The 19,736-nt window shown below is 37.0% G+C and overlaps 1 protein-coding gene across 2 annotated transcripts; it reads right to left on the reverse strand.

The window, feature by feature from the left end:
• Positions 1-35: 35 nt before the first annotated feature.
• On the reverse strand, positions 36-13,984 carry katna1 (katanin p60 (ATPase containing) subunit A 1). Of its 2 annotated transcripts, none has more exons than XM_007254910.4 (11): positions 13,791-13,984; positions 11,552-11,714; positions 11,206-11,348; positions 7,963-8,143; positions 7,418-7,533; positions 5,735-5,840; positions 5,257-5,415; positions 5,008-5,134; positions 4,659-4,790; positions 3,647-3,773; positions 36-1,652 (listed from the first exon to the last, which is right to left on the reverse strand). In XM_007254910.4, the coding sequence occupies exons 2-11, from the start codon at positions 11,711-11,713 to the stop codon at positions 1,454-1,456; spliced, it is 1,452 nt and encodes a 483-aa protein (XP_007254972.1). In that variant the 5' UTR covers position 11,714; positions 13,791-13,984; the 3' UTR covers positions 36-1,453. The 2 variants fall into 2 exon arrangements, with proteins under 2 accessions (XP_007254972.1, XP_007254973.1); XM_007254911.4 differs by lacking the exon at positions 13,791-13,984 and adding an exon at positions 13,501-13,751.
• Positions 13,985-19,736: the final 5,752 nt, after the last annotated feature.

The following is a 19,736-nucleotide window of genomic DNA, read 5'->3' on the forward strand; positions in this document are numbered from 1 at the left end:
AAAGGGCCAAAGCAAGTCAGTAAACAACAATATGGTTATTTTTCCATAATACAAAAAAACTTTATTAACTATTATCAAGAATTTTTAACACATTTTTACACAGATGTCCACAAAATGAAAAACATGGAAACTTAACGGACACAGACTCAAAAGACAAACACCTCACAATGGTTGGCCTTTACTATTTTGGCTAGATTAAAATCACTAATTGGCAAACAAAGTTGCATAGCTCATTCACTGCAAAAAAAAAAAAACATTCTGCTGTAGTGTATAGAAATAAAGCTTTACATTTCCTGGCACAATAATTTTATAAATAGAAAATATCTAATAATGAAGCATTTATGATTATCATTTTTGGTACATCAGGATTCACAGGCAGTCATCTACAATAGTATTGTGTTCCCAAGTCAAATGTTGCAGCCAATGTCGGGCAAGTCCTCTGTGCGACAGTTCACTAAATAGTCTCTCATTATCCGACTGGTCAAAACTATACAATAGTGGAACAAGGCTTTGTGGTGAGATGGCAGCATAAAGTGTGTTTTTGTCTTCACTGAAATAATTTATAAATAATTAAAAAATAAACACTGCTACAAGAAGCTTCAATATTTACTAGTTTTTATCAGTTTTCATTGTTCTGTTTTTTCATTAGCATTTTAGTTGAGCAGAGAATTGTGGGTAACTGGCAGCTTTGAAGGATACATCAGTTGTATCCTCAAAAATCACTCTGAACATTGGCAGTATAAGAAGCGTCCTTTATGTCAGAAGAGCCTTCTATATTGCAGCAGCTGAGAAATGCAGCCACCATGGCTGCAGCTTAAACTTTGGGATGCAGCTACTGTTGCCATTTACCCTTGGTAATTGGTGCTCACTGGCCTGCACATTTTAGAGCTTTGTCTACTTTAACACAATTAACACACTCATTTTAAGCCAATATTGGGCTGATTGTATCAGGTGTGTTTGGAGCAGTATAATCACTACAAAATGCAGGGCAGTGTGCCTCCAGGACAAGGGTGGAGGGGCTTGTCTAATGTCCTGAATACTCATTTGTTTTTAAATATAAAATCTTTGGAAAAACTGGCAAGGTTTTCTAGCACTAAACATCATGATTTAAACTTAAGGCAATTCAAGAAATGTTCACAAATGCATCTAAAGAGGCACTCTCCTAATTCTCTAAATAAACGAATCAGGTTTTACTTTACAGGTTTGAACAAACACACTATTTCAATGGAATGTAACCTAGAGAAACACTTTTCCTCCAAGATATTTTAGATGCAACTGGTCCACAAGCTGTGATTACAGACACCGCTAGACAAGGAAGTCCCCACTAAGCCTGGAAACTACATGATAATTCACCAGTGAAACCAGAATTTGACCCATACTATTTCAAAGTGCTAAAATTTAAACTATTACCTTCAGAATCCCAATTTTACTCCATAAGTAAGAACAGGATTGGTCAGCAAGAGCCAAATTCTGCAATCCACTTCTCGTATTTCTCCAGATCAGCAGCAGACACAGACTTGGACACTTTCTTCAGAGCTGTCTCAAAGTCCTCCATGGTTGTAGGCATGTGCATCTCCTCTCTGGAAATGTTGCGGATCTCCTCCGGGGTCAATCCTTCGATCCGCCGCCTCATCGCCATCAAGGAAGCATCCCTGTAATCAATATAAACAGTTAATGTGATAACACCAGCATGTTAATAATATAAAAAAAAACAACATCATAAACTATTTGTTTCCTAGAAAATATTTAAAAATAAAATTATTCTTTGCAAATGAGACATAGCCTTTAACTTTATTTTAGTGAAAAAGTATTTAATTTAACACATCAGTGCAGACATGGACAGTAAAACCAAAACTCAACTAAAACTGGAATTAAAAATTTAATTATAGTAAGCCTAAAATTAATCTGATAAAAATGTTGACAATCTTTAATAATAATGTGTGTGTCAAATAACTCCATCAATAAACAGAAACAAAGATTTTTAGACCTAATTTCCATGACTTTTCCAAAACTTATTTAGGCCTGAAAATTGCTATATTTTTTTAATTCCATGACATTTCCAGGTTTTTCATGACTGTAAAAACCCTGAGCAGAGTAATAACAGATGCTCATAAAATTAATTAATGTGTCACTGCACCTAATCTGGTGGAACGCAATGCGTTACATGACGAGTTAAAATGATTGCAGTCATAATTATGATATGATTCGATTTGGGCAATTCTGATTAAAAAGACTAATGGGCCAAGTGTGGCCCGCAGACTGTAGTTTGCCCACCGTTGGTCTACAGTCAAGCTTTGTAAGACTGTTGGTGTTTGTAACTAGACAGATACTATTTGGTTTGTGAATGATTATTTTTAAAAAAGCAGATGGGATGAAGGTTAATTCTCAGATATCATACTGTATGCGATTTTTATTAATTAAAAATGATCCGTTGGAACTGAATTGACTGTGATATCTGCTAATATGATTTGGACAGGGGAAAGGGTTTTTGTGTCATTGTCTTTTGCACCTACTAATGCTTTTTCAGCTTACACCCATGAAATGCTACCCTTATATTTAACTGTTGATACCATAGACTGTATAGCTGGACAGAGCATCGTCTCTCAAAAGTGAAGCCACCACAGGTCGGGCGCCCCCTGCTGTTCGGTTTCAGAAAGCTGTGTAACCTCACCCATCCCCATAGGTTTCAATGGCAAAACAGACAACTTTCAATCATGTTTTTTTCTAATATGCTGTAATTCTACCTCCATTATTTAAATGCAACAGTTAGTGTAACCTCCCCGCAAAATAGTGTAATAACCACACAGAATTCCTTTTTTTTTTAAATGTTATTCAGCTTTATTCAAAAAGGTGTGGTTATTGTAAATAGCCTGGGTTACACTTAGCCGGGGTGGAACCAATGACTGTATGAGTGAGACCAATAACAGACCGTCAGCTCCGCTCCGCAGAGGAGCCCTCAGGGGCGGGGTTATTTAAATGAGCAGGCTGTCTCTCCACAGTCTTGCTCCCTCCTCTGGTTTCTACTGCGCAGACTCGGGTTTCAGGAACGCCGACATGGCGGAAGATTTTGGCTTCATTTTTATTGAATAAATGGAAACGGCGACACGGCGTCCATCTTTTCTACAGTCTCTGGTAAATACATCTTTAAAATGTATTGTTTCTCAAGTGATCATCATTGAGTAAGCAGGCTCAATCAGCCTAGCAACCCAAAACCATGACACTACCCCCACCATGCTTTACAGTCAGGATGATGTTTACCTCAAAACATGGAATAGTACATTTGTGATGAATAAACAGTTTTGCCTCTTCTGCACCCAGGTGGTATTGGCCAAAAAGGAGAAAGGCAACAACGATTTATATATTTTTCCCTTTTCGGATCAGAAGCAGCTGTGGCCTTTGTTGTGCTTTGATTGTGATTGTCCATAATTGTGACTGATTAGATAACAGGGTATATCTGCAGGAATGTGGAAATCCAACTTAAGAGATTTTTTTTAATAGTAATTAACAAAATGTTAAGTTCACAGACTCTGCTAATGATTTCTGTATTTTCTGACAAACTAATATTTCAAAACACAAAAAATAAATTAGAAAAAAAAGGTGTAAACTGAAAACAATTAAATTCAATTGAGTTAAATTTGAGCCATACCTGCAGACATTAGTGATGTCAGCACCTGAATAGCCTTCCATCTGCTCAGCAATCTTGTCCATGTCCACATCATTAGCCAACTCTAGCTCTTTTAGATTTATCTTTAGAAGGTCAACACGACCCTTGGCTGCAATTCAAAAACACACACACAAAAAATACTTTAAAACATATTTTCCAGTATTATTACAATTATTTTTTTTCGCTGACGTTGGTGGGTACATTATATGGACAAGTAGTGTGACACTTTATTCCCACACAGGGTTCATACACTTTTTAACCAACAAATTTCCATGATTTTTTCACGACTTTTCCATTCCTTTAGGGCACAATTTCATGGCCATAGGATTTTTAAAACAGTGCAAACATGGACAATAAATCAATAAATCAACTAAAACTATAATTGTAATTGAATATAGTAGGTCTAAAATTAATCTGACACTCAATCTTTAATCCTAAGAGCTCAATTGTAAGCTTAAAATTACTGAATTAACTCTGAGCTGATATATTTGTAGCTCAAAATAGATTTTCTCCATCGATAAGCGGAAACAAAAAGATTTGTAAAGCAAATTTCCATGACTTTTCCAAAACTTTCTGGCCATTTTTATTTTTCAAAAACCTGTCCAGGCCTGGAAATTGCTATTTCAAAATCCATGACTTTTCCAGGTTTTTAATGACCATTTGAACCCTGCCACATCAAAGAACTTTTATTAACAAAGGCTTTATTCTTCTTTTGCTGGAGTCAGCGTTTTGAAGATTTAAGGTATGGATTTGTATACATTCAGCAACAGCAGAATCAGTGAGGTCAAGGTAGTGGCCCTTTATATTCCTCTCAATCCCACACCTGGCATTAGCCATGGTGCCAATAGCTTCATGTTTATCTGAGCCTATTCTGTAAGCATTAAGTAACTTAATATAGACATTTCTGGCTACTGTAGTGCCCATATATAAGCTTGCACAACACTGTAGTGCTACATAGCAGTTAGGTATTGATGTATGCTGAGTATAGCTATACCTGAGGGCAGAGGGATATAGATTCTTTTTTCTAGTCGTCGTCTCAAAGCTTCATCAATGTCCCAAGGAAAGTTAGTGGCTGCCAGAACCATCACCATTTTAGATGGGTCATTTTCTGATGTTCCTCCAACACCTGTGGGCCCCAAATGAGAAGTTAACTTTTTTTTTTTTACACACAATTACAACACTTAACATCGATTGCACATCACATCACACATCACTCATCACATCTGTAGTCTCCCTAAAATAACTTACAGTTTGTTACCAGAGTCCCTTTAACACACAAACTCTATGCTAAGCTAAGCAATGGGTTTCTCCATTTATGGAGAAAATAGTATTTCTATACATACCATCCATTTGTACAAGCAGTTCAGCTTTGACTCTTCGGCTGGCTTCATGCTCTTCTGATGTTCCTCTGCGGCTGCACATGGAGTCAATCTCATCAATAAATATGGTGGTTGGAGCGTAAAATCGTGCCTGCAAAAGACCACATACATTTATTATACAGGCAAACCTGTTAAAGTGTTTCAAACTATAGCATCTATTAAGGTTCAGATGTGCAAATTAAAGTATAAAACACTACAAATAATTGTATTCACCATTTCAAACAGGAGACGCACAAGCTTCTCAGACTCCCCTCTGTATTTAGAGGTGAGGGTGGAGGAAGAAACATTGAAGAAAGTGGTCCTGCATTCTGTTGCTACAGCTTTTGCCAGCAGAGTCTTTCCAGTACCAGGGGGCCCCACCATCAACACACCCTGGAATAATATTACAATAGCAATTTTACATACATAATATAATAATATTACATATATACTGTAAATACACAACATTTTGGTTTAAAATAAACTGCTTGATTAAAACAACAAAAGGTTATCTGACCAGCAGATGGCACTGTAAGTCTAAAGTCTGTGTCAAATTTCGAATTAGTTACTGTATTCATATGTACACTTTTTACAATCATGCACATATCTTTCACAAAAACCCTTTTTTGTTTCTGATAGACACACTTTATACAGCATCTCATTTGATAATCTATATAAAAGTATAGATTATTACTGCAAATATCATTTGTACCTTCCATGGTCTTCTGATTCCCTTAAAGAACTCTGGCATCCACATGGGCAGAACCACTGCTTCCTTCAGTAGCTTCTTTGCTTCCTCCAGATCTGCAATATCATCCCTGAGGGTATAAAGGTCCAGTAAACATCACAATTCATTGGCATGTTTTTCTTGAGTCTTGTGATGGCTCTAAAAGTAAAAGCCAAATGTTAATTTCTGGATTTGGCAATTGGCTTAACAATTAATAACGTTGAAGTCACATAAAAAATAAATAAATAAAAAATAAAACTTTACAGCTTTACAAGCAAAAAGCAACTTTACGAGAAAAAGGTAAAAAATTGTTGACTTTCAAAGGAAGTCAGAGCATAAATATTTGATTCCAAATAATTATGAAGCATTTTTATTGATCATTATATTTTAACACATATTTTAGCACATGCTGCTCCCGCTGGAAAATCTCCACACTCCACAAAAGACAATTCAGTGACCCCACACAGCATTGTTCATGCAAAATGGCACACAATGTACACAATGAATTATATCAGTTAAAACAACCCTTCAAATATTCCTCCACAAACTAACAAGTAAACCTCAAGTCTTTAAATCACTTTCACAAAAGGATTTGTAGCAAGTAGCTACAATGCTCAGTGCCAGAAAGGTTGGCGCAGGATTGGTGCAGTGCTACCAGGCACATCAGCCGTACTCAGCAGAGTTGGAGCAGCATAGCTGCAAGGCTTACAGCCAGTATTCAGACGGTTGGAATAAGATAGCAACACTGTGAGAATAAACTGTCAAAGAAAGACATCAAATGTTCCTTTTCCCAAAGATAATGGCACAAACTATGATTATGAACTAAAACACGGTCTAAATTAGTTCCTATCCTAACTGCTCTTCTGTGCTTATTTGTAGGAGCTGCAATAACAACAATACTGAACCAACTACACAGGGTAGCACAACATCCCCTTCCCAACAGCTGAGTAAGCATCCAAGTCAACTGCTTATCCATCACTATGCTATCTAACCAGTTATCTACATCAATCGATCGATCGATCGATCGATCGATCGATAGAAAAAAATATTCTGAATATTATTATTTTACAATTAATTACGAAACCACTTCTACGGACATTTCTTCCAAATTCCAATTTAGAGCATTTATTAGCATAAAATAAAAAATGGCAGAGCTTTCAGACCTCAAATAATGCAAAAAAAAGTTCATATTCATAAAGTTTTAAGAGTTCAGAAATCAATATTTGGTGCAATAAACCTGGTTTTAATCACAGTTTTCATGCATCTTAACATGTTCTCCACCAGTCTTACACACTGTTTTAAATAACTTTATGCCACTCCTGGTGCAAAACTCAAGCACTTCAGCTTGGTTTGCTGGCTTGTGATCATCCATCTTTCCCTTGATTACATTCCAAAGGTTTTCAATCATTCAACATTTACAAGTAGTCTTTTATTTTTTCCAGAGCTATATATTGCAATTTCAGTTTATTTACAGTATCCGATGTGCAGTCCTATTACTGACCACACAGCAAAAGCCTTGCTACTCCCTGGAAATGGAAACTACTTAAGCTCTGCAGTCATTAAGATTTTTTAAATGTGTTTTTAGAGCTGATGCAAGCATGTATGTGTGACATTCTTTAAGCAAACTCTAGATTTAAAATTGCCATAAATTGAAGGAGATGAACACACCACTTTACGTTTGGGTTCTGGGAGATGATGTCTCGCTCCAATGTCTCGATCAGATCTTTGTCTTCTCCGCCTCTGTCAAACTTTTTTACTTCTGTCTCTGAGGCAACCAGTTTGCTCTGCAGGTGTAGGAGTAGGTAAAAGTAGGTTAGTGCACTGTTATCTAGGGAAAATGCTTGCTTTAGTTCAATTTATTAAGTTATTTCTGCAGAGACACTTGAACAAACTTCAAAACTGTTACTTTAACAAACCCACAAATAGGTATATTTTATTTACCAAATTACTACTAACATTAAATAGAACAACTTTAGCCTGGGTTTCAGTATTAAATCTTTGTTTTAGCTCTCATCTGCCTTTATTTGCACAAATAGGGGAAACCGGTATCACAGGTCAAGTCAATACAGCCAAAGGCATTTTGCTCAGACAGAATGAAGTGTACGGTTACAATGTGTATTTGCAGGCCCTTTAAGAGTAGACCACAACAGACTTACACTTTAGTTAATACAGGGTCTTTTCCCCCAAATCCATTCATTCATGCCTATTCTTACCTTGTCTTCTTTGGGTTTGGACCCATTGTCTTTCTTCTCCTTGCCCTTTGGAGGTTTTGCTCGGTCTCCGTTTTGGACACGTGGTGACTGTCGGTGCTGAGAGCGAGGTCCAACACTTATTCGGTTGCCATGTGCTTTACCTTCTCTGTATGGCACTGGAGCCCGCCGAACCGCAGATGGCCTGAACACGATCACACACAATTTCACCCACTACTAACCTGAAGTACACAATCTCTGAAGTTACATTTGCCTTTGTCTCAAAGCAAACTTCAGACAGCACATTTGTCATTGTGGATCAACTTCAGGAAATATAAGAGGAAAATTTGTGATTTCTGGCCAAAATCATATTTTAATGGAATTCGGAACTGATTTAATCAGGTCTAAACTGATGTGCCTGTATTCACAATGAAGCATATTCAAACTAGATTACAGTCAAATTACTTTTAAATAACTTTAAATGGAAGAAAAGGAAAAAACAAAGCACAGCTGCCTGTGTGTAGGCCAAGTTCAGCCACGTGGATACTAATCCACTTCACATGACAGTTCTGCTGGAGGTCTAATCTCTGCAAAGACAGTTAAAGCAAAGTATCAAAGCTCAGAGTATCAAAACAAAAGAAGGCAAAGCCATTTACTGCACCAATAGCCCTTTATGTAATAAAAATCACTATCATTAATAATATGTATTTCCAGTATATAAACATAGGCTTGAAGATTCTTGACGTGTCACTCATATAATGTCATATAATGATTTATTGCATTGTTGCAATGTTTTGTAGTGCCAACTTCAGATGCTCTGGTTAGGGGGGTTGTTGGGGAGGGACAACAGACTGCATGTGTGACGTAACATAGGCATAAATGTTGACACATTATTCAAACATTTAATAGTCTGTGTATAACCTTATTGTCAAGTGACACATTTTAGATAACGTTTTCATTTTCATATTTACATTTTCTCCACTCTTGTAAAAAAAAAAGTGCACTTTTAATTTTTTTTCTACTGAGAGCTCTTCTTAAGATGGTGTCCTTGTGTAAAATAATGTAACTTTATGTTTCATAGAGATTTTTATAAACGTCAGGACATGTGGTCTTACTGTGAACTACAAATGAACAGAAGTCACATTACAGCAGTGTTTCTCAACCCTGATCCTGCATATTCTACTGCATATTAACACTGTTCTGCATATTCTACTGCATATTAACACTGTTCTGCATATTCTACTGCATATTAACACTGTTCTGTATATTCTACTGCATATTAACACTGTTCTCCATTTTCTACTGCATATTAACACTGTTCTCCATATTCTACTGCATATTAACACTGTTCTGTATATTCTACTGCATATTAACACTGTTCTGTATATTCTTCTGCATATTAACACTGTTCTGTATATTCTTCTGCATATTAACACTGTTCTGCAGATATTCTTATGATTTTAGCCGATCTGATTCAGGAGTTTAGGGTTAAGCAGTTTATCAGAGCTGTGTGTGGATGAAACTGGTGAAACCGGTGAAACTGCTCACTTACAAGAAGCTGCAGTTACTCATCCAACCACTAGTGGGAGCTGCAGCAGCAGCACAAGCCCCGCTCTCTTCACTCAGTCACAGCTACAGCCCAGCCACGGGCTACAGAGCTCAGCTCAGCCAGTCTGGAGCGTTTTTTTTTACACGTTTTTTTTAAGTTCATCTGTGTAGGAAAAGGTTTTAAAAACGGATAATACAGCTCTCTACAGTTCACCTATCAGCCAAAGCAGCTAACAGCAGCAGTTGTCACGGAGGCACTGCTCGGATTACATTATAAACAGGTCAGTTAGCGCGCTGCTAACCTCATGATGTTTATAACTACGGAGTTTAGTGGACACACCACGGCTGCAAGGTTAGACTGTTGAAGGCTACTGAAGACTATTAAAGGCTATTGGAGGTTATTGAAAGGGTTATTGGAGCAGAAATCAGTAAAGGCTGCTTAGATAAGTGATTCACCTCCTCGTCCTTTACTGCGGTGAAACTGCGACTAGCGCTGTCACAGTGATGTTTATTTAACGTCATTAAAACTGATTTTGTCAGGTATTGTCTTATAAATATTTACACAGAACTTATATCTCTCCTAAAAAGCATTTATTTTGGTCAGTAACATTCATGTTTATTTACTAGCAGCGTAAATTACCAGTGTTTGCTTTGGTGTGGATGTAATTAGGGGAATCTGTACCAGCCAGGTTTGCCAGGCACCTGTGTGGCATTAATGTGGCATTTGGCCCCGCCCAAGATCGGTATCGGCGCTCGGCCCATCGTGGTGAAAGACGACCGGCGATCGGAATCGGCCCCAAAAACACTGATCCGTTCAGGAGGTGTAAAAAAGGAGGTGAATAACTCCACTTAATTTTCACTGTGACAGCTGTCACTCTAGGTGAAAATCAAGATCAGGTGAAAATCTAGGTGAAATGAAGATCAGGTGGAAAACACAATTTTAGTTCAGTGATCAGGGTTAAGAAACTGCTTTAAACTACAAACATAAAGTACTGTACTAAATTCTGACTATCCACTACATCTGGCTTCTAGCTAATTAGCTATATTCATTTTCTCCTGTAATCCTAAACTAATAACGACAGTGAAATATGTGAAATAGTGATTAGCTGATCAGGTACAGGGCAAGTTGAACATTACATATATAGTTTATTTATTTTCTAAAACCTTGACTCCCTATCTAGCTAATTCCAAACTCAAGCTAACTCACTAACACAGCTGCAGTTTATTAATCACAGTGGGTTTAATCTGTGTGCTGATACAAGAAGTGTATTTTTAACCAGCTATCAGAAACATATCATCACAGTTTACGTGTTTAGCCTACCGTTATCTTTTTTTGAGAAAAATCTCCGTATATCCAGATCTGTTTTTAAATCAGCTGAAGCTGCTGCGTCCGATCCCGCTGCTAAATCTCACAGCAAGGGAGGGGCTTCCTCCGCGCGCCGCAAAAACAGCAAGCTGATTGGCTGTTTCTACTGAGAGGCGGGACTTAATACCTGAACCGGCTCTACTTATTTATTTATTTATTTTATTTATATATATATTTTTTTTATAGAGCCACGCTGCGCCGGAACGCTATCACCCCTGTAAATAAGCCATGTCACTGACTTAAAGTCATAGATAAAATGGCATGACTTCACTCAGCATTAGTGATATATCCATCACATAGCTGTCCTTAGTTTTCAAAATGATGAAAAATAACCTGTCATTCTATGGGTATACCTATGTTCCACCTGGGCAGGCATAAAATCATCCTCTTGGCTGAAACTGCTCGGCTTTGACGGGGCAGCCTCCAACTGGAAACTCTCCAGTGTCCTCATGATGTCCCTCACGTGCTTTCTTTCCTCGCTGATCTCTTGCCATACCTGAACACAGGACACAAACAAGCTCAAAACAATCAGACTATTTACACATCAAACCACTTGCCTCACCTTTATACTAATGTTTGCATGAATGTGGAACACAATGGCAGTTCAAACAGCAACTCTTGCCTCTGGGCAATTAGTAATGACAGTTCCAGTAACTCCAGGGGTTACCATACCAGTGTCCCGGGAGGCTGTAGTCTTACCTGTTGCCATTTCTGCTGTAAAGAAGAGTCTCGCACTGAATATAAGTATTTCTTGATCTGCTCCAGCACTCCCTCGTAGCAAACCACAGCCGAGCTGTAGTTACCCAGCAGGGCGTACTCTCTGGCCAGCTTTACATTCTCGCTGATCTCTACAAGACTCATTCTGGAAGAGGACACAGTGAAATTACCTCCCATAACCAGAACATAATAGCTAGTACTGAAAGAAACTCAAATCAAATAAAAAAGACAAATAGGTCAGTAAGGCTAGTCTCTCTGTAACTGCTGAACATTTCACAACTTAAACCATAAGAACTCAGACCCATTTATGATTACTGATCAGATAAATCCAGCAGGCAACCCATTCATGATTTTTTCCTATTGTGGGCACATGACTAAATATTTTTAAATAAAAATCCTGACAACACCAATTTTAAAACTGGCATTTTAACATCGTACTTTAGTAGTTGTACACTTTTAAAGTGAAAACTGTCCTGTGATCCTCTTAAGATTTCTGGTATGTTTCACTAAGATTTCATCAGTTAAAATGACAAATAAAGTGCTGTAAGAAATTTTACACTAAGGCTGTCAACATTAACGAGTTACCTGATGTAATTAACCTGTACGACAGCGTGTTAGGGCAACTCTTGATCTTTAATCCTGTAATATTACGACTTTAATCTCGAAGTGGACTGTTTTTATGTTTTTTTTTTTGAGTGGTTCAAATCTTGAATTATTATTTTTTATTTTTTAAACACAATTTAATCTTGTGACAATATTGACAGAGCCTGGTGACGCATAAGACATTAAACAGCAACGCGTACTGTTAAGTTCAGAAGGTATATTGCCTTTTATTTTTACTGAAGTGTATGCTTACACACATTTTCTCTTTTCAAGCTGTTAAAAAACTCTGTAACTCGACACATTATAATATTCTAGTTAAAGGGCATCAAAACTAACCTGAGAATTATATAATAATGTAAAGAAAAAGTGTAAACCACACTACACCATTATTACTAACCCTTTCCAAAAAATACAGTATCTTAAGTACCATCATGATTTTATCCATGATTTAGTCAAAGAATATTGTTGGGATTATTTTTTTTAAGAGCTTGGCACCAATACTACAAATGTGTTTCTATCACTGATTATTTTATACACATTTAAGGTAATTAAGGTACCCATTATCAAACGCATAGTCTTAAGGAAGAAAAAGTGTGATTAATCACATAATTCTATTGTGATTAACTGGATAATTGGACATTGAATAAAAAAAAACACCACTAATTTAAGTACACAGCTGTAGAAGGGTCTGTGACACACGTCTCGATGGCCTATTTTGGGTTAGTGTGTATTAACTCTTATTTTTATAAAACTGAGGTTTTTTTTTTTTTTACTTTTTATTTAGATTAGGTTAGCTACCGCTAGCTAGTAAGTTTACTAATTGGCAAACACGATAAATATCAATAAAAAAAGCTTAAATAAGATTAACTAATGCTAACTATGGGTAATTATCTAAGTTAACTAATGTTATGTGATTTTTTTTTCCAACAGACTCTACGGCTGGTAGCGTTAGCTAAACTTACCTAACAAACCCAGCTAAGCTAATCAACTAGCTAGCTAACCTAACTAACTAGCATAGCGATAGTTAGCTTAGCTAATAGTTTGAAGACTGTTAAACTGATGTAGCTAGCGTTTACTAATTAACTGAGCTAGTCAACAAGGTTAACTAACTTAATTTAGTTAAGTTAATTAGTAGCTAAGTTAACCTAGTTAACTAGCTACATTAGCATAACCTTTAGCATAGCAAACTATTATGGCTGCCAACATAAGTTAATGCTAATGCGACAAAAACACGTAGGTTAGTCAACCTAGTTACAGCCAGACTGCAAGAGAGTCAATACAAATAAACCAAACACAAAAACACGGTACAATACAATTCGCTCGCTTACCTTTCGGTTAACGAAGAGAAAGTTACTGTCTAAGTCTGTACTGACGGTAAAATAGCCCAGTAATTTAAGATTAACTTCACAAATTCAAGAAAATCCACGACAAACACCCAAAAACTGATAAAACTCCCCGTTTAACTCTCTTACAGCGCTATAGTTCTCTATTAGCTACACTAGTTGTAACACACCGGCTCCACTCAGACTGGAGCAGTCAATCGTTGGTTGAGCAGGTTATCAAAATCATGTAAGTTATATAAAGTTTAGTTCAGTATGATCGAGCTGAAATAACTCACTTGTCTCAGCGCTGAACAGAAGCAGCCTGTAAAAAAACAAACCACTGCGAACAATCCACCTCCAGCACGAACTTCAGCATCTGAGAGAGAGAGATTAGTCACTGAAGTTCAGAATAAATCTACAGACACTTGTTGGCAGAGTTTCGGAGGAAGGTAAACCCGGGAGAGAATCTCTGGAGAGGAGAAAACACACTGAGCTAAGAGTCTCTGCTGGAATTGTAGAGCCACCAGGGGGCGCTCACGAGTGAGACCAAAATTAATGGGTTTATATGGAGAAACGGAGCAAAATCAGAGTTTATAAATGTTTAAGTATTTGTATCATGAAAAATGTTCTCATTTCCCCAACACAGAACATTATCAAATGTTTCAGTACTGCAGAGATATTCTTTAAAGCGTTTAACATATTAACGTGCCTTGACCTGTATACGGGCTACAGGTGGAGATGATAGAAATCCCTTATTTTCTGCAGTAAAATAAGTTTTTTTTACACTCTGAAAATTTGAGGGCTTTGAAATCTCGTACAAGGCACTTGCAGAAGCTGCTGTTTTCTCTCTTCAGGATTTCAGCCAATTTTATGATTTTATTAATTGTATTTTGACATTAGCAGGTTTGCTTAAATATATTTTTTATATTTTCTATTACAATTACAATTCTGCTTTTCCGTAATGTTTCTTATCAAACATGAAAGCTTTTTATGTAATGCTTAAATAGAAATCCCCAAGATTTAGAGGTGTAATGTCAGGCAGACAATTGACAAAAATCCTGGCCTGTTAAAAGGGTAAAACTCCAGTTATTAAGCTTTTAAACTCAGAGATCTGACTGTAAATCCAGTATCAGTTCACCAACCACTCAGCGCACAATAGCAAAAATGAGCGCCTAAACTACCTAAAACCTGTTTACTGAAAAAAGTAAAATATGTTGGTATGTTTCTTTTCATTTATTTTTAGGAAAATACATTATTATACTTTTAACAATTAAAGGAATATTCAGAGAAAGTAGTTTTACTATTTTAATTAGTTTTATCCCTTTAGCTCCATTCAACCCCATCCAGTGTGGCCTCACTCGCGGGCTCCCTCTAGCGGTTCTTAGTAATGTTCTGATACAGCGGTAGAGATGGGAAGTGGACAGGCTCCCTATAAACCAGCTCTAAATCCGCCCCAGTTCACATCTACACCAGCAGGGTGAGTACAGCAGCTGCTGTTTGAATTATCTTCAAAATAAAAGTCTCTACACTGGGGCTGCGTCCAGTAACTTTTGTTACTCCTCCTCTCCTACCCCGAAAGAAGGTGAAGGAATAGAGGAGGAGGAGGAAGAATGGAGAGAAGTAGCAGTAATTGAGAAAATGGGACAGCTGATGCCTTTTAATAGAATGTTGACTACTTATTAACTGAGCCAATCACAGCGCTCATTTTCAACTCCCCTAACACTGCCCAGCCAATCTCAGCATATGATATATGGTCATCCTGTTAAATGTGGATGTGTAAACTCCAGTTCATTGCAGAGAAAATTCTATATTTCTGAAATTATGTGAAATATTTGCCAATCAAATAAAAGAGAAAGCCTTATTTTTTTATTTCTTAAATTTTATTTCATTTTATCTATTTTTTTATTTGTTCATAGATGATGATACATGTTCAACAATTACACAAGTGTTTTTAAGTATTATTTCGACACATACATATGTCAAAAAATAAATGAATTAATAAGTAATTAATTTGATTTAAAAATCTGTGCTCAGGTGCTTTGTGGGCGAGGCCTCAAAGATGTAAGAGAGTTTTTCCTTGCCACTGTTGTCACCACAATTCTTTTGGCATTTCTGTGGTGCTCGCTCATAAGAGGTGTGGACCTGTTTTTTTCTCTGTGAAGCTGCTTTGTGACAACTTCTATATAAATAAAACTGAATTGAATTGAAATTAAAGCCAACCCAAAATCTATAAAACATTTCCTGGGTAGCATACTGTGGTGTTATTGGCTTCTTTCTTCTCCTCTGGTATTTAGACAGGTGGCAAGATGGCATCATGAAATCAGTTTCTGGGTCACAGAGGAGAGGAGGGGGAACGGAAGTACAAAAGAGCAACTGTTTGGGGGGTTCTGGATGCAGCCTCAGACTCCTGAACACCGCTCTCACACATACATTTCATACAAAGTGTATTTGTACTCACCTACATTTTCGCTCATATGAACTTGTGTGACAACCCATTATTAATCCATAGGGTTTAATATGATGTTTCAGCTCTGCTGTTGATGTTTTAGGCTTCAACTCTCCTGGGAAGGCTTTCCACCAGTTTTAGGAGTGTGTGAAATTTTGATGTCAAGATATGTCAACCCCCCACCCCAGTGATCCCGGGGGCCCCACGCAATTGCGTGGTGGTAAAATCTGCCCCTGGGTGTAGCAGCATTAACACAGTTTAACACAATGGGTTATATGGGATTAAGTTAAATGTGTTTTTAACTAAGTTCTCTTTGTCTAATTTTGGGACATAAGTGAAAATCTTATGATGTTTTAGGTCTTATGTATGCATAAATTAAAAAAAAATCTAATCACTAAGGGTTAGTGATTTTCTGTTCAGTTCTCCTCAGAGAGGGCAGTTAGTTCATTAGTTGGATCAGCTGTGTGTAATATGCTGTTAGTGTTGCCAACTCCTCAGTAAGGAAAGTAGCTATTGGCTGTCCTAGTTGCAGGAAGTCGCTAAATGACGCCATCGCCTAATTTGCATAATATATGTTTTTGAAGCTGTAAAGGATTAACGTTGTGGGACAAAACAAATGAGTGAAACACCTTAAAATATGTTAGAAATGTTACACATGAACTCTAACAAATAAACAACTTCTGTTGCTTTTTTTTTAAATAGGCAGTCACATCTCAAAATAACTTAATTTTTACGTAAAAAAAAAAATATTTTTTTTGCCATGTTAAATGTTATTATAAGAGCAGCAGTTAGCCGAAACTGTTATTCTACTTAATTTTTTTTATTTTTTTTTATTCAGGGTTTTGTTTTATTTTTTTTTAAGTTTTCTTTATTTTTAAATGTATTCTAGACAAATTGTTCAATGATAAGCTATGTGGCTAGATGTTTAGGCAGACACTGTGGACGAGGTGAGTGACTAAGACTGTGTGTGTGTGTGTGTGTGTGACCACTTTTACAATTTACAGTTTTTTTTTGTTTTGTTTTTTTTTATAAAAATTAAGAATTTACTTTATTTCACTTTTATAAGTGCTACTGTAATGTAGGGCTGCAACCAATGATTATTTTGGTAGTCGACTAATCTGATGACCATTTTATCGATTAGTCAATTAGTCAACGATTATTTCTGCCATGTCCTCCATCTCTAAAAACAACAGAGAAACAGCTAAACATGAGATTTAAAAGGCATTTAAATGTCCACATGTTGTTTAAGCGTGGAGAGTACTGATATTTAGTTAATAAATATGTAATCTGTTGTGTTTGGGCACTTTTGGAAACACGGACCAAGTTCCTTTTGTCCCCAGTACGTTGTGTGATGCGGTTCTGTTACAAATGAATGATTAGACGACAATGACATTTGTAGTCTACAAATTTAAATAATCGATATTGTCGATTATATCGACTAATCGTTACAGACCTATTGTAATGTACCCTCGCCCAAATCTTTGTGGACGTCCATTCTAATGACTAAACGTCACAGATTGGGCATTCCAAGTTGCAAAAATTAATTTCAGGGAGGTACCCCCGGACCAATTTGGGATTATCTGTCTATATTATATATAATATAATATAGGGATTATCTATCTATAAAATATAAATCTTGGTTTTGTATGTGCTTCATGAATATGCACACAAGGGGAGCTCCTTTCTCTCCCTCTCCCTCTCTTTTAGACACAATACAAGAAGTGATACAAGAATAGACCACTGAAGTCGTGTTGTCATTTTGTAGTCTGCGCCAGGTTGGGGTTTCAGTGTCTAAGCGGTTCAGGTCAATGAAAAAAATGAATATTTTAAACACTGTGGTAAATAAATATGTTCAGAACCCTGTACGTTTTATTCTGTATATATGTACATCTTGAACAACACTGGATCCTCTGAATTTTGAGATTGTTTAGGGGTAATAATTAGAAAAATGCTAGCTTTAAGCTAATGCGTAACGTCACAGCACAGCGGCAGACAATGGCTGCAGGCTCAATTCTGCACTACACCAGCTAACTCCGGCCAGATTGCGTTTTGGATTAATATTTTTTCTTACACAGGATCATTAAAGTATTTAAACAGGTGAAAACTCTCTCAGTAATAGTGAGCAGTGTAATGTTAAGCAGTGTAGTCTGTGTTAGAGCTTTAAAAGGCAGATAATAAGCAGCGCTTCCTTGCAGATTTAATATTTAATTACGGTCATTGGTTTATTCTAATTACAACACACCTGACCCAAATAATCAACTAATCAACTAACTATCTGCCCTCGCTGAGGGGAGCTTTGTGATGCAGCAGTTACTTCAGAATCACAAAGCTAGAACCATAGAGTCTAAAATACTTAATGTTAAAAGGCTTAATGTGTGTGTTTTTCCACTGAAACCTATTATATAACCACAAATCCTAACAAGGATTAATGTGCTAAAACAACGAACCAGAAAGACTAAACATCTCTAATTTATTTCACAGCATAATAAAGACTGTAAATATTAAAACGTGGTACAGTGTTTAAAGCTGGTTCTGGGGTAATTCTGTGCTGTTGGGTTAGTGATTTTCTGCTGTGGCACTTTTAGCTCTCCTCAGTGAGGGCAGTTAGTTCATTAGTTGGATCAGCTGACTGTAACATGCTGTAAACATTCGTCCGGAGTTCACTGGTGTTGTGCCGAAGAGAGTCCCCTTCCGATCTCTGCAGCTGTGAGGTCAGTTCACGCCACTGTAGCATTAGCTTAAAGCTAGAATTTTCCTCTTTACGACTCTTAAACAATCTTGTTGGATGATAACCAGTCCATCGTATCTCACATCATCTTAAAAGTATTGGATGAACACCATCATTCCAGAGAACACAGTTCCACTGCTCCACAGCTTAATACTGGGGCTTTATACACTATTACAAGGGGTGTCCACTGAAGGGTGTGATTAGAGATAACCACACCTTCACACTCTTATTCTTAAATGTTTAATTAAATGTTGATTTATATTAACAGTTATTATTTTTACTGTTCACTTTATAATTCACTTAATAACCTTATGATCTTTGCTCTCTTTTTAACTGTCACAATGACACAAGGCTTTGGAGGTTGTTTTTACTTTTTCAGGAATCAGGAAGGTCAGAGTGTTTTCATCAACAATGAGAGCTGTGAGGAGAACGTGACCCTGAGTGGCTGAGAAGCTTCACTGCTGTTCTGGGACCAGTGCATATGAACTAGGAGACAACAAGCTCTCTGAGTGAAGTGCTGGGAACCTCTCCTCAGATAGCCAGCGCATGCCTGTTCTACACGACGTAAAGTCGCACACAGGCCAGAAGATCTTTCCATCCACTCTTTTCCTCTGTTTCATCTTCTCACAGACTTTAGGACACTTAAGGACTGTCTGCTGTGTTCATGAAAGACAGTGCTGAACAACATCATGATAAGAACTTGTTGCTCAGACAGGCTGGAGCGGATCACGTCATTAAAACTGGACAACAAACTGTTAACTGGACTCTGCTGACGTAATCATATTGATAAGTTCTGTCCAATCACGTCATTTGCATAAATGTATAACTGCTTGGATGAAGTCTGAGGAGTTCTCTCTGGCCCTCGACTGGCTTTAGTTTCTTTTCTCTCTCTTTCTCTCTCTTTCTTTTTTTCTCTCTCTCTCTCTCTCTCTCTCTGGGTTGTGAATGTGTTGATCTATCGAGGTTTTTGACTCGTTGATTTACTTTTACTCTTTACTAATATATATCTAGTAATTTTTGTTCCTTTTATATATCTGTAATGCTGAAACTATTTTTCAAGTAAACTTT

The sequence above is a fragment of the Astyanax mexicanus genome, chromosome 1 (genome assembly GCF_023375975.1).
Source record: "Astyanax mexicanus isolate ESR-SI-001 chromosome 1, AstMex3_surface, whole genome shotgun sequence".
Taxonomy (NCBI): domain Eukaryota; kingdom Metazoa; phylum Chordata; class Actinopteri; order Characiformes; family Acestrorhamphidae; genus Astyanax; species Astyanax mexicanus.